Below are 15,165 nucleotides of genomic sequence, written 5' to 3'. Positions count from 1 at the left end.
ATTTTTTGAAAACTGAACAATTCTGCTTAATAACTATTTTAGTTTTCAAGTTCCTAAAAATCATAAAAGTCAAATTGAAATTAATTTTTATTATTTTGGAAATTGATAATTATCGAACAAGTTTTTAGTTTTTTTTAGTTTTTTTTTTTTAACAAAGTTTTTAGTTTTAAAAGTGAAAATATAAACTAAAACTGAAAAAAAAAAATTAATGATTTATATATCACTATATCAATGTTAAAGTACTTCCAATTTGATCCCACTCGACATCTTTGGGAGTAAGCATCATGTGCGGGTGCCTAGCTTGTGACTCTTGTCCCTCCTAGGGTCGAGATAGATTAACTAAGACAAAAGAATAAATTTCTCATCCCTTGGTGTTAGGGTAATTATTGTTTATATTATTTCAATCATACTTTTTGAGGTTTTCTCATGCTTTAAAAGTTGTTGCTTAATTTCCCGTTCTTATTGTCGCATTGCGTCAGAAAATCTAGTGAGATCACGAGGTCAGTATATTACGATTCTATACTAGAAATGGCTTACAATAAGTGAACTATTACGTTAAGATTGAGTAATTAGAATTTTTGTTTTTTTTTTTTCAAATGATAGATTTTGTTAAATTAGATGTTAGATTAGTCACCAACGAGATTCGAACATACGCCGTCATGCAAGGGCTCAAAACTTTTCCATCACTGTGGTAAAGGGCCACTTGCAAGTAACTAGAAAAGTTTATTTCCTCTTCATTGCAAATTCTCCTTTTGACAATAGTGACATTGACATGATCCCCCTATATAATGTCTCATAAGAGTGAGTGAGTGTAGGCAATTATTCCCTTTCCCTAATGGTTTGTTTCTTCCTCATTTGTGGCAATCTAGGGTTACAAATTTGGTTTGCAATGATATGCGCCATGGTTGCAGTCCATTTTTTGGAGAATCATGAAAATCACTAGGGAATTCTGGCAGTTTTTTGCAACGTAATACGTTTGTGTTGTAGTATATATATTAAACCAAACCCCACACACCAAACAGCAAACACACTTGCATAATGCATAATGCAGTCCCTTTCGGTTTTCCAAGTGCTATTGGGAATGGGGTGTGACTTCGGCCGAAAAGGATTCCAGATCGAGTTTATCTCTCTCTTGAGTTAGGCAGCCCACCATCAGCTATACATCTCCAATATTTATATACATATATACGTGTGTGGTATATCTGATCTCGCCGACCCATTGATCTCACACTCACTCTCTCTCTCTCTCTCTCTCTCAGCCAGGGATTCTCAGTTGCTTGCTGCTTCTTCAAACTGGTCCAACCCTTCCTCCATCTTCTAAATTTCTGCCTGAAATCGTGAAATGATTAGGTGGGCTCAGCTGCGTATAGCTTATTTTTGAACTCTATGTGGGGCGGTGGATAATACACTACGCTATCCATTTGTGATAACTTAAAAATACAGCATTACCTTATGCCTTGTATGAATGTGCAGAGGTTGTAAATGTTGTAATTGGCACTTGTATACTTGAACTTTATCTCAACCATTATGATCGGTAGTTTTTTTTATTTTTTATTTTATTTTTTTTAGTATATCGATGCGATGGCAAGTGCCTTCGCCCATGAGCGGTAGGTCTCGGGTTCGAGACTTGGGAGCAACCTCTCCATAAATGGGGGTAAGGCTAGCCGACATTCACCTCTCCCAGACCCTGCGTAAGCGGGAGCCTTGTGCACTGGGTACGACATTTTTAGTATATCGATATTTTTACACTAAGGAGAGGAGTTCGGCTAAGCCTCACAATGAGCAGTCTAATTTAGTATCGAATTCGCCATCCACAAGATTCGAACTTAAAACCTCTCACTTCCAAATGAAGAGCAATACCACCATACCGAAGTACTGAGTAGCATGATCAGTAGTAGTATTAGCTTTAGGCCGTGGCATTTCAAATGGAACATTTCACCCAAGTGCCCCCCATATTGGGAGAGAGTGCCAATGTTGGCCTCTTATGGATTGCTTGCCAATTTTATTAGGGTTAGGAATGTTAACTAATAGGGTTGGTGGACAGAACAAAGGAAATACTTTTAACGATCAACTCATTTTCTGATACAAAACCTCCTTGCCAATATTTTCACTTCAAGGGTGTGCAAACCCATTAAGATTTGAGGCACATAATAAGCAGAATAAACTTCTTAATCTACTTTCTTTTACATACAAGGCTTAATCGGATAAATATAAAGACAAATAAAGGGGCCAAAGAAGAAGGGATTAATAAAAAAAACAAATATTACAGCTTCAAATCGACGATGGCATATAGATGGGACAGAAGCTACGGTTCTACAGCATCCCACTTGTTTCTGTGCAGATCAGACATCAACTACAAAGAACGGTCACGACCCAAGGAAGGCGCACTGTTTTCTTGCGTGCTCCGGGATCAGCTTAACAAGCATTTCTGCAGGCACTCCCTTCAGTTCTAATCAAAGTGGGATCATTAAAAAGAATTACCAGTTAGGATTAGACTGCTCAAAGAATAAAATGAAAGTGATGGAAGTACAGTACAAAAAAGAAACAACGCTTATTACCATGAGCCTTAAAGTTGAACAAAGGGGGAAGGAAGCGTCCATTTGGCAAGCGGGTGTTAGGATCACGCAACTCGTCAAAGAAGGGATGAGCTAAGGCCTCCAACTACATTGAAAACATAGCGCTTTACATTAAAACTTGTGAAAGGGTAACAAGAAGCTAAGCTCAAGTACAAAGATTAAATCGGATCGATGCGGATCACAAAAACTGTACAAGGCATATGTCATACGTGGGATGCATGATAATTAAGGTCAGACCCCAGTAACACACATCCATAATGGGACAGAAGAAAGAAGTATCAAATGGACTCCACATGTGCTTGCACATGCAACAAAAATATCAATGAATATTTCTTAGGATGGGGACATCAAAACCTAAACAGCTTAGCATTCGTACGCCTAAACCGATCTTTTGTTTTTTGGAATAAACGGAGGCCTCTAGTGATTATAGGATGAATGCAAAGACAGCACAAAAGAGGAACACTGATAATGGATCCCATCAGAAATACTCACAGCTGTACTTCGAAGGTTTGGAGAGTACTGCAGCAGCCTTGATACGAGATCCACAGCTTCTGGGGGCATGCGCTTGTGAAATATCTGATAATCAATGTTGTATAAAAGGATATTAACATCCAATTTCTTTGACAGGAAATAAACAACAAGTAATATCCCAAGTACCTTGTGCCACGGGTGAGCTTTAATTTGGGGAAACTTAAACTCTGTGTAGTTAGGGTTCATGCATTTTATTTCCTCCCTCGTTGGGGTACCTAAAACCTGCATGAGAATTGAATAAGTTATTAATGAGAACTATTACCATTAACCCAACAGCTTAACCTTAAAAAGAAAAAAGAAAAAATCAAAGGCCGCAATCACCTTGATGATTTGAACAAGCTGGTCTACTCCACTTTCTCCGGGAAACAGGGGCTGCAGAAATAGATATTACTTAATTAGCACATATATCAAAGCCTAGAGATGAAAGTGTAAGAATATGAGTATGAGATAGAGAAGTTTTAGGACCGGTTATAGGTATTCAATTTGGATAGAAAGTCCTATTGATGAAAGGAATGCTGATCCTTGACTGAAAAGGATTTTGGTTAGCATCAGGAAACAAGTGTTTGTTTCCGATGAGGATTTTGATAGGAAATCCTGATCTATTTTGGTGAAGTCTATATGTATATATACAGTGACCTCTCTTCTCACAGAACTAACGCTCATACTGTGAGTCGAGCTCTTGACAATCTGCAAGAGAAGAGAAGGATCACTGAAAGTTTGCTGCAATGGCTACGAGTTCTGGTGCAGCTGCAGGTATGTTTTCCTTTCTGGTTATTTATGTGCACATAACTGGGTTGGTTTCCTTTTGTTTGTGGTTCATGTTTTGGTCTTGGTGTTTGTTTGTTTACAAGTTCTTACAGAAAGAACACTCACTGAAGAATAATAACTACCTGTCCAAGCAGAAGTTCAGCTAGAACACAGCCAGCAGACCAGATATCAATGGCTGTTGTGTATTCGGTAGCACCAAATATAAGTTCAGGTGCTCGATAGTACCTAGAACAGATGTAAGATATGTTGGGTTCCCCTTTTACCTGTCAAATGTACAAACAATTCAGTATTGCAAAATCATTAGCCACAGAAAAAGGGAATGTATCTAGAGAATGCCAGGATGCAGAAAACAAACCAAAACTTTCGCACTCCCAAAGTCACAGATTTTAAGCTGGTGAGTATGGGGATTGACCTGTTAGAATGGGGATAGACGATCAATTAGTCTATTCACACAACTAGAACCAAAATACAGAACAGAGCAAATTCCAACATACCAACAAATTTTGCGGCTTGATGTCCCTGTGGCACACTCCAATAGTATTATGAATGTAAGCAAGAGCTCTACAAATCTGTAAAAAGATACAAAGAATTAGATGAAAGATCCAATAACTACCGAGTCATATATATTATTCTCCGAAAAATTGTAAAAAATAATTAGAACATCACGCAGAGTTTCCTCAAAACATGTATGTAGTGTGGTTCAACAAAATGACATGAAAAACACACCTCATCTAAAGGAATCAAAAGCAATGCTCTACAATTCAAATGATATATATGGAAAGGAACAATTTAGTAGAAAAAAAATAAGTACTACAGAATTAAAATGTAACAAAAAAAATACCTGGTAAAAGTAAAGTTTAACATAAATATGGGGCATCCTCTGGTTCATCTTACTATAGTGCTTGATCACCCTATGGGCAGTCTCGGGGACATACTCAAGTACGAGGTTAAGGTATAGCTCATCTTTTTCAGTTGTCGAAAAGAAACAATGTCTAAGAGACACAATGTTTGGGTGGTCTAGAAGACGCATGGTTTGCAACTCCCGGTTCTTGTACCTCTTGTCTTGAAGAACCTTTTTAATAGCAACAGTTTCACCAGTTTCTAAGCACTTGGCCTGGATAAATAACAAATCAAAATATCAATCAGCTAACCGCAAACAGTTTATTAAGAATAAGCACATCAAAAGCCGGAAAAAAAATAAATAAAAGCAAAACGAAAAATTACCTGGAAAACCAATCCGAAAGATCCATGTCCAACAACGCGCTCAGCCATATAGCTTATTGTCTAGAGTTATTGAAAGCAAAATCATATCACCATCTATTTGAAACGCCAGAAAGTTGAAACTACAAAATGCAGCCGTAGGAAGGGAAGAGAAAGCATTTCAAAAGCTCACCTGTTTTGGCTGGCCATTCTTTCCACCAATAGTTGTGACAATAATATGACCCGCCTCCGTTCCATTACCATCAACAACAGTTGCCCCCATTTCCTGACAATGGAAAACGATAACATTTTACAGATTTCACAACCAAAAGGAGCTTGCGTAAAATAATAAATCTCGAGTACAAGTCATAAGAAGACAGTCGCATAGTTTACCTTGTCATCCCTAATTTTCATGTCATTCATCTCATTTGGCAAATTATCGACACCGACTGCATTTCCACCGGGCTCTCTTAGACCAGAAGCAGGAACCACACTTACGGAAGCCATGATCTCAGACGAAAAGAACTCAGCGAATCGCCTTCTGGATTCCCCTTCTCAGCTCAATAAAACAAATCAATAACTTTCCTGCCGAAAATACAACCACGTATCAAGCATTTACCCAAAATGCAGTGAAGTATTACGCGCAACATAACATTTTCAATTTTTCATAGGTCAAAATCTGCCTAGTTCTGCTCGTCTAATCCTCCATCGCGCACACTAGTGCCGTTAATTAAAATAAAAAAAATAAAAAACCTAAAGCAGGTCCTTGTATTAACTACATTCCTTATTTGGTGAATCTATGAACTGTAGTTTCAAGGATATTAGTTAATTAAACAAGAGTCGGAAATCAGAAGCCAAAGAATCCAAACCGAATTCGTTTCCAAACAAATCAACTCTTCAAAAAGTTCATAATTTCACATTTGATTAAGCAATTCAATGAAATCAGATTAGAATTCGTACAAATTCAGCACACAAAAATCAAAATTGAAAAAAGAGAAGAGATTAACCGATTGGCTGGGAAGTTGGCGGAGGTGAGGGGATCGGCGCGACGGAGACATGAGCCGGCGATTAGATGGCGATGTGAAATTCTGAAACTTTGATGTCAATCAATCACTCAATCTAACTATTGATATAATTGTACAAACCGAGAAGGATAACTACGAAGAAAGAAAAATGAGATTTTTTGAGATATGGAATTTGGAGAAAATACAAGTTGAATGAAATGGATTTGGTCTGGTTTGGTGGAAGGAAGAGGAGAGAGAGAGAGGGAGGCAGTCAAACTCAAAAGCGGAGCTCAAGCATTTATGTGTTTTTTAACATTTAATATTAATCAACTAATTAATTATCAGTAATCAACTAATAATCTCTCTCTTTGCCTCCTTCTTCGGTCCTCAATCATCTCTTTCTTTTCAACTTTCAACAGCCTCTCCCCCTTTTTTGACCGGTCAAACCCCTCATGGGGCCCCACCGCCACCTTCCCTTTCAGAATTTTGTCCTTATTCACAATTATGAATCTACGATGGCAGTTGGAGACTTGTCTGCTCTCCCCTCCACATGACTTTCTTTGTCCTTCTTCATTTTTTCCAAGGCCCAATTCTTATGGAGGGGCCCAATTCTCTTTGCCTCGTTCTCCATATGACTTTCTTTGTCCCTCTTCATTTTTTCCAAGGCCCAATTCTTATCCTGGGTTGCCTGGCCCAATAAATTAACTAAGCCTAGTCATATTTGGCCCAAATTTGATTCCTCAAACTTGACACTTGAGCAAACTAACATATTCAATAAAAAAAGAGTTTGACTTAAAAAGAGAACATATTCAATCAAAATAGAACCCAAGTTTTTTATCTACCAAGCATAACACGTTTGTTTCACATATTAAACATATGAAATTGGAATATGCTTTTTCATCTATAGAATCTGGTTTTCAGTTGTGCTAGAATGACCCTTTTTTTTTTTTCTTTCTGAGTACATATGTATTCATTATGCAACATTCTGTTCGAAATAAATACTAGAAAGTCCAATTTGATGTCTCCAAAGACGTTTATCTATTAGTTATTCCTTTGTACTGTTCTATTGTTCATGGACAATGCATATTGGACTCATTATGCAACATTCTTCCCAACAAAATAATAGGAAGTCTAATAACGATGTTTATCTATTACTTATTCCTTTGTAGTGTTCTATTGTTCATGGACAATGCATATGTACTCATTGTGCAACACTCTGTCCGAACAAAACACTTGAAGTTCAATCTGATGTCTCCAAAGATGTTTATCTATTAGTTATTCTTTTGTAGCGTTCTATCGTTCATGGACAATGCTTGGTTAGGATGGGAATATTTACTTTACTAATGGTTTAAATTGATAGGGTGTGGAAAATGCAAAGTTTAACATGTTTTTCTCTAATTGCAATTTGAACTAAGTTTTGTTGAGATAATTAATGGTCAATAGCCCATTTGATAACCATTTCGCAATTGTGTTAAGATAATTAATGAAAATACATGGGGAAAAATAAGACTGGTTAAGACTAGATGAACGATGGTTGGAGAGACGTAGAAGAATTGTATAAGGAAAGAAACACAAAATGATAACTAAAAATAAAAAACTATTTTAAGTTATTTTTACTTTTAAGATTTTGTTTTCATTTTCATTCTTTTTATATAATTATCTTATATCTTAAGTACAAAATGTGAAAACCGAATTGTAAAAATGAATCTGTTGACCCTAAAAACTACCAAGCCTACGTGGCGCGCAGGCTAAGTAATCTATAAGCTAATTACGTCCTTCGATGAATGCGGGGCGTGCCAACTCGTCGGTCGAGCTCGGCCGAGGAGTAAAATTTGTTGATGTTGTGTTGGGTACACTACTAACTTCTGCGTCTTGCGATTGCGACCGAGGAAGGAACACGTCTCGGCCTCTTGGGTTCTCAAACCTGAAGACAAGGCTACTATTCTTACGAAGTTCACGAATCGCTGTCGTCGGATTCGGTTACAGTGATGTTATTCATCAGAGTAAACTCACACCAAATCGACACCAAAGTGTAAGGGCACAAATACTCAAAGCGAATATAAGTCTTAATAGTGAACGTGGTTCAGCCGTCTGAATGCCGAACTCTAAATCCCACTTGAGAGTATCCAATCATAAAATAACTCGGCGTGCAATGCTCTGAGCTCAGTAAACTGTAACACCTCACTTTGCCGAGAAGGCTAATGAGATGACCTCAATCAATAAGGATTCGGAAATCCTTCTCGACCGAGACTTGGATAGGTAACCAACCATCCTCGCCGCAGTGCTGTTGATGCCAACGGAAAATGCTACGAGATCGGCTGATTCTATGGCGACAGAGTTATCTATGCCTACTTAAGATATCACCGGTTGCTTTCACAGTGCTATTGATGCCAACGGAAGATGTGTCAGCGAAAAGAGAAAATAAAAATCTCAGAGTTGTTGAGAGAATTTGCGCAGGGCAGTTGTGTGTTGAATTGGAGATCATTTGAATGGTGCACGACCTCTCGTATTTATAGTGATGTATATCTGCTGCGACATCCAGGCTAAAATAATATTCCTCGGAATATTATCCTTAATACCCCACGGATTGCTTTTCAATTCTATCTCCTGCATGCAATCTCATCTTCAAATTAGTCTTTGATTTGATAATGTCTGACAACATCATAATCACCCTAAAAAGTCCTAGCCACCCCAGGCTTCTTAAATGTCACCATTATCCAATACTTTTATCTTGGCATTCCCCCATACTTTCATACTAGGTGCATGCAACGAACGTGATGTCAATCTTTTGAAGATACATCCAGGCCATTCTAATCCGATGCATAGCTAACAACAATTTATTCCAGACTGTTCCGCTTGCTTGGAGGTATAACTTGCATCTTATCTTATCCCATTCAAGAATATGTCAAGATAACTCATAAAAAATAATTATTATGATAAAACTCATAATATTATCCCTTAGCAAAAATATCTCCATTTTCTCATCCGACGGTTGAGTACCATGCTCACTCAATGACCTCGATTATTTGGGCCAATGGTGTAAAATCGGGTCCAAACAAACTCATAAAAAATAATTATTATGATAAAACTCATAATATTATCCTTTAGCAAAAATATCTCCATTTTCTCATCCGACGGTTGAGAACCATGCTCACTCAATGATCTCGATTATTTGGGCCAATGGTGTAAAATCGGGTCCAAACATAATCGTAAATTGTGTTCGATATCCAGTTGTAGAGAAACTGAAACTATGAATGTGTTGCTTAATTAGTTAATTCTTACATAAATCAATTGGTTGTTTTGTGATTGAGGCAACCAACCCTTAAACAATAAAGACTCATATAATGGCAGTGAAAGTTTTAGGTTGTTGGTGGTCGACCCACCGTTGGCATTCCATGCTTTCCAGCTGCCGGTATGTATCTAGAACCGATAACCCTAAAGAATAAGGACCATTCATTTGCTTTTGGGACATCAGTCATTCAATCATCATCCTCCATAGTGTGGCTTGACTAGTCGGATTACCCACCCACTTACACTTCAGCATTTTAGCTAAGATTTAGTTAATTTTATAGCATAAGTTAAAATAAAGATAACTTTAAAGAAAAGTTATCGCTACTATTCACTTTAACGAAAAATCATATTTTTACACTAAAAACTTAATCTTGGTACTTTTCACTTTACCCTTTATTTTGTCTTTATCGTTAAAACTAAAAGTTTTCAAACTCTTTTCATTAGTTTTCCTTAAAATTAATGGTGTGCCAAATACTTTGGGTAAGGGTAACCCAGCAGTTGAATATGAGGTTTAGGTTCGTATTTCACATTATACGTTTTAGGTTTAATTTTTAACTTTTGTGAATTGCACTATAGTGGCCAAGAAAGACTAAAATGCAGCATTTTCCCTAAAGAAGTGAAGTGTCGTGACAAAGTTACCCGATGATAATTTTTTATTTGTTTTTAAAAATAAGATAAATAAATGGTGTGTCGCCTAGTCACACATATCTGGTACTAATAAAGGAAGGTATTTGGCGTTTGGGCAGAGACACTTGTAAAACGTCACCTAATATTCTCCGCAACCCTAAATAATTGGACACCTAATAGTAATCTTAATACCAACAAGGATAAGAAATTAAAGAATAACAAGGTACGTTACCTACAATAATTACAGCCACTGGTTGCCAGAATCCACAGACAATCAGAAACAATAATTCTGGTGATTGCTATGCCACCTGGCAATCATGCATGCAAAGGTCTTCAAGTGTCAACATTGAGGAAAGTTACCAAAAATAAAGACAGGTAATCAATAATATCTCAACGAAGAAAACTTGGCTGCTGAAAATAAAAACAGGTAATCAATAATATCAAAACTTAAACACATATTCACATGAGGTTGAATGTAAGGAGGAGTGGCTGCTGAGCCAAGTTAATTCCTATCTCAACACATCAAATTTATTTACCCAAAAAGTAAGCACGTATGTTATCAAAAGCCAAACTACCAAAGCCCTCGTCTCAGGTTTCAGAAACTCAATTAATTTCTAGTTAGGTGGGATGACTTGCAATTTGAGTTGGACACTTAAATACTTAACCAATGTGATCGGTTTTGTAAGCCCGGTTATTACGTTTAATTTAGTGGTATGAACTTTACGTAATATCTAATCATTGGTAAGTTTTATTAAATTTTTATATTCAAGATTTAACAATTAATTTTTGATTAATTAGTAATACATATCAAATGGTACATTCATGAGAAAAAAAATAGCATATTGCATGAGATTCGCGGCGAAATAAATTCAAATAACGAATTACAATTCGATGAATGGAGGGGGTGGGGTTGAGAGCTCAAACTCAAGCACAAAATCAATGTTGAATTTACAATCATCGAGGGGGGCAAGATCAAGTGAGATCCAGACCAACACCTATAAAAGTTGGAGAACAGTCTTGTATAGGGTTCCAAATCTGCACTTCTTCAAATAGCCCATAAATAACTCCTCGACATCGTCCCACGAAAAGAAAGAGCACACGGGGCTCCTTGACCTGTAGGTGGTCCGCTACATAAAGTGAGGAGTTGAGCTTGAATTGGCAAATTAAAGTCACTTTTGGAATCATACTTCCTACATCTAACACGTATTCATTTCAACAGAAACATACAACGTAAACAAACATGAACTGCTATACCAAATTCCCTGCTTGCTGCCTTTAATCTAGCATCCACTTTGGTGCTCTAATGACTTAGTGATCGAAACACTATATAACAAAGCATCCGTGGATCGAAACGCCATATAAACGAAAAACTGTTTTATATAAATTGCTCACTCTATCTCCAATTGTTGGGCTAAAAGCTAAATATTTTAGTCCAGAAACATCTTTTATGCTCCAACCGTTCTAGCCTAAAATTTTAGTTCTGAATTATTAAAGAATGAACTTAGGCTATTTTTGTGGATAAATTAAATTTTAAAAAAAATGTAGACTATCGTAAATTAATTTTAAGAACATTTTAATCTAAAAAAATTTAAATTCCGATAAATATTGAAAAATTTAAATTCCTATTTCTGGGGGGAATCTGCCCTTGGTTTAGCATTTAGCATTTAACCCAAATTTTTTCCTTGGGTTGGATTGAATTTGGGGGAAAATTTTGAGAGGTAATTTGATTTTTAGCCTACCATTAGAGTTTATATTAAGGAGTTTTAACGAAAAGCCCACGGTACTGTTCACTTTAACAAAAAACCACATTTTACACTAAAAAGTCAAACCTGCTACTATTCACTTCACCCTTTATTTTGCCCTTATCATTAAAACTCAAAGTTTTCAAACCCTTTTCATCAGTTTTCTTTTATATTATGAATGTAAAGAAAATAGAAAAGTCAACTCGGCAAGCGACAACTCATTCGTGCTGGAGTCTAGAGAGGAAATGAAGAGCATTACTAGTATCCCACGAAACATCCTTGCAAGTTGCAACAATCTTAAGGTCACGCGTCTGACCTAAAAATGGTCACGTGTCCGTCAAGCGATATGCCAAATCCATCTTCTCATTTAACGTGTACTCAACAGTGAACTGTCACAGCTCCTGGGAACACACACGTGACACGTGTCGATGACCCAACAAACCGTAGCCACCGGTAACCGGTCTCGCCCGTCACCCCGTCCCTTTAAATACCGGTTCAACCCCAACTAACTCAATTTTTGCTGATCCAGCGAAACAGAAAAAAACCGAACTAGGAGAAAATTTTCCAGAAACCGCGAGAAAATAACAAAAAAATTTATCCGATTCTCCTCCTCGTCGTCGTCGTTGGTGGTCGAAGTTTTGTTCGAGCTTAACAACGTTGTGTGATCGTAATATTGTCTGGGGGTGTTTGTTTGTGTGGTATGATTTGATAGAAAATGGTGGCAGAAGCTAAGGTTTTGTGCCAGCAGAGCGTGCCGGTGCTGGATGTTGAGGACTTTGCCAAAAATGTTCACGAGGTTGAAGATGTAGTTGCAGTTACCCCATCGATTTCGTCGCCCAAAATTTTTGACCGGAATCATGCTTCGGAACCGGTCTCCGCCGCCGCCCTCTTGAGCTCCCAAGCCGTGAGTTTTCCGATCCTCAAGTTCCCTGCTTTTGGACTATTTAATCTTGTAGTTGTTAAATTCCTTGTGGGTTTTTTGTTTTTAGGTGATCGTGCATCTGGGTTTTGAGATTTGATGATTTGGGTGTTGTATTTATTTGGGTTTTTGACTTTTCGAAATTGGGGTTTTTAGCTTACTGAGCAGCTGAATTCTGTTATCAGATATACCTTTTTGGTAAAATTAGAATAGCTAATGTTAAATTTTGTTCTTGTTAGATAACTAATCTAATTAATTTTTTATTGATGTGAATTATCTTTTTAAATCTATTAAAAATGAGTTTAGCTTCAGCATTCAATCTTTCGGCTGTAAATATAAAACATTTGGATTGACATTAGTTGGGTTTTGATGTAGATGAAATTGTAGTCAATTTCGAGTGTAATAAGGCGGGATTTTTGGTAGCGTTTATGTGATGATATTATCAATGCTTAATTATAATTATGACTTATGAGCTATAACTATGATATCATCAATGCTTAATTAAAGTTGTGAGCATTTATGTCGTATGCCTTGAACTTCTACAGTGTAAATTGTTGCTCATTAGAAACTATGCTTGAGGGCATAATCATAGTAGTTTTTGTGTTGCAGTCGAAAATCTTGGCATTTAATTTCTCTTTCCTTACTCCCTTTTCCAGGATGTTAAACCTGTGGATAAAATTCCAGATTTGGTTCCTGCCTCGGGCGACCAGCAATTCTTCCCCAGGCTGCGTTCTGGTAGCTTTGCTGACATTGGACCCCGTAGATACATGGAAGATGAACATATTCTAATAGATGATCTATCTTCTCACTTGGGATCGCTCTCTAATTTTCCCAAGCCAAATGCATTTTATGGGGTAATATATTGCTTTAGACTTGTAACTGCGACGACCTTGAATTTGGTTGATTCTTTGCTTGGAGCTTACTGTGGTTGAAAATGTCATATAGGTATTTGATGGACATGGAGGACCCGAAGCAGCAGCTTATGTCCGGAAAAATGTGCTCAGACTCTTTTTTGAAGGTGCCAAATTTCCCCGAACTTCTGACGTTGATGAAATTTTCTCAGAGGAGCTTGAGAACTCCCTCCGCAAGGCATTTCATCTGGTTGACCTTGCTTTGGCTGATGACTGCAGTGTAAGCAGTTCTTCGGGGACAACAGCACTAACTGCTATGATATTTGGAAGGTATATTTCTGCCTTGAAATCTTTTTCCACTCTTTTCATTGTGCCAAAAGAACCTGTTTCCTTGTCCTAACTAGACTTTATTTCCAATATTTACTATTGAAACTAGTATTTTCTTCTATCCACAAAATCATGTGGTGATGTTTTACCTTTTTGAAACTAGTAGTTGTTGCATGATTGGTCAATCTGTTATATAGATTTAAGATACCCCGAGTGAGAGATTTATCTTTTATTCTTTTTTCATTGTAATTGACATTGTTATCTTCTTCTCCAGGCTTTTAATGGTGGCCAATGCTGGGGATTGCCGAGCAGTACTCTGTCGGAAAGGAGAAGCAATCGATATGTCTCAAGACCACAGGCCAATATATCCCTCAGAAAGGAGGCGGGTTGAAGAATTAGGTGGATATGTTGATGATGGGTATCTGAATGGTGTCTTATCAGTTACCCGAGCATTAGGCGACTGGGACATGAAGTTTCCTCGTGGATCTCCGTCACCCCTTATTGCCGAGCCAGAGTTCCGGCAGGTGGTTTTAACAGAGGATGATGAGTTTCTAATTATAGGGTGTGACGGGATTTGGGATGTGATGTCTAGTCAGCATGCTGTTAGCCTTGTTCGCCGTGGGCTGAGGCGGCATGATGACCCTGACCAGTGTGCCAGGGACCTTGTAATGGAGGCTCTTCGCCTCAAGACGTTTGATAACCTCACTGTTATCGTTGTATGCTTCTCCCCCCTTGATCACCGGGATCCATCACCACAGCGAGAACAGAGATTAAGGTGCTGCAGCCTCTCTGCTGAGGCCCTTTGTAGTTTGAGGGCCTTGCTGGACAGCAGTGCCAGTGGCTGGTTGTAGATGCAATTTTTCAATAAAAGGTCTTCCTCATAAGCGACCATACATTGTTTCGGCTGCTTCAGTCGCGAGATAAAAGCGCAGCTAGCAGTTTTGTAGGTGTTTGGGTTCTTGTGTATACGTCGGTGAGCTCAGGATCGATGTACATACATAAGAAAGGGCATGTCGATCGGAATCGGATGGTGTAGTGTTGTAAAAAGATGTATGTTGATACATTCTTTCTTTTAGTTAGTCCAGAGTGATTGTATTGTCCATCCGATGTAGTCCATTTCTAATCCGGTCATGTGTATTTATGTATACTATTGGGATCATTTTCTATTAGCTCATTCTTTTCTTTCATATGCTTTTCCCTTTTGGCACTTGGCAATCGACACACACTAATCCGGACAATGCTAAATTTTTTTTAACTTGTCAATCTAATTGATAAAATGTCGGACATCCAGTAGTCTCCAGTAGTCTGAAGACAAACTCATTAAGCAAT

General features: G+C 37.7%; 2 protein-coding genes across 2 annotated transcripts; one reads left to right on the top strand and one right to left on the bottom strand.

Annotated features, from left to right (window-relative positions):
- Nucleotides 1–2,037: 2,037 nt before the first annotated feature.
- Nucleotides 2,038–6,386, bottom strand: LOC126612567 (glycogen synthase kinase-3 homolog MsK-3). The gene is made up of 13 exons (XM_050281025.1): nt 6,083–6,386; nt 5,469–5,660; nt 5,269–5,361; nt 5,100–5,159; nt 4,717–4,989; nt 4,370–4,444; nt 4,231–4,287; nt 3,998–4,138; nt 3,429–3,479; nt 3,234–3,329; nt 3,069–3,152; nt 2,559–2,661; nt 2,038–2,449 (listed from the first exon to the last, which is right to left on the bottom strand). The coding sequence occupies exons 2-13, from the start codon at nt 5,580–5,582 to the stop codon at nt 2,367–2,369; spliced, it is 1,230 nt and encodes a 409-aa protein (XP_050136982.1). The 5' UTR covers nt 5,583–5,660; nt 6,083–6,386; the 3' UTR covers nt 2,038–2,366.
- A 5,857-nt stretch (nt 6,387–12,243) lies between these two features.
- On the top strand, nt 12,244–15,023 carry LOC126612568 (probable protein phosphatase 2C 49). Its single transcript, XM_050281026.1, has 4 exons — nt 12,244–12,643; nt 13,315–13,512; nt 13,604–13,839; nt 14,111–15,023. Exons 1-4 carry the CDS (start codon nt 12,455–12,457, stop codon nt 14,685–14,687), a joined length of 1,200 nt encoding a protein of 399 aa, XP_050136983.1. The 5' UTR covers nt 12,244–12,454; the 3' UTR covers nt 14,688–15,023.
- Nucleotides 15,024–15,165: the final 142 nt, after the last annotated feature.

Source organism: Malus sylvestris, chromosome 17, assembly GCF_916048215.2.
Source record: "Malus sylvestris chromosome 17, drMalSylv7.2, whole genome shotgun sequence".
NCBI classification, from domain to species: Eukaryota; Viridiplantae; Streptophyta; class Magnoliopsida; order Rosales; family Rosaceae; genus Malus; species Malus sylvestris.
The sequence above is the reverse complement of the archived record's forward strand: the minus strand, read 5'-3'. Positions and strand labels throughout refer to the sequence as shown.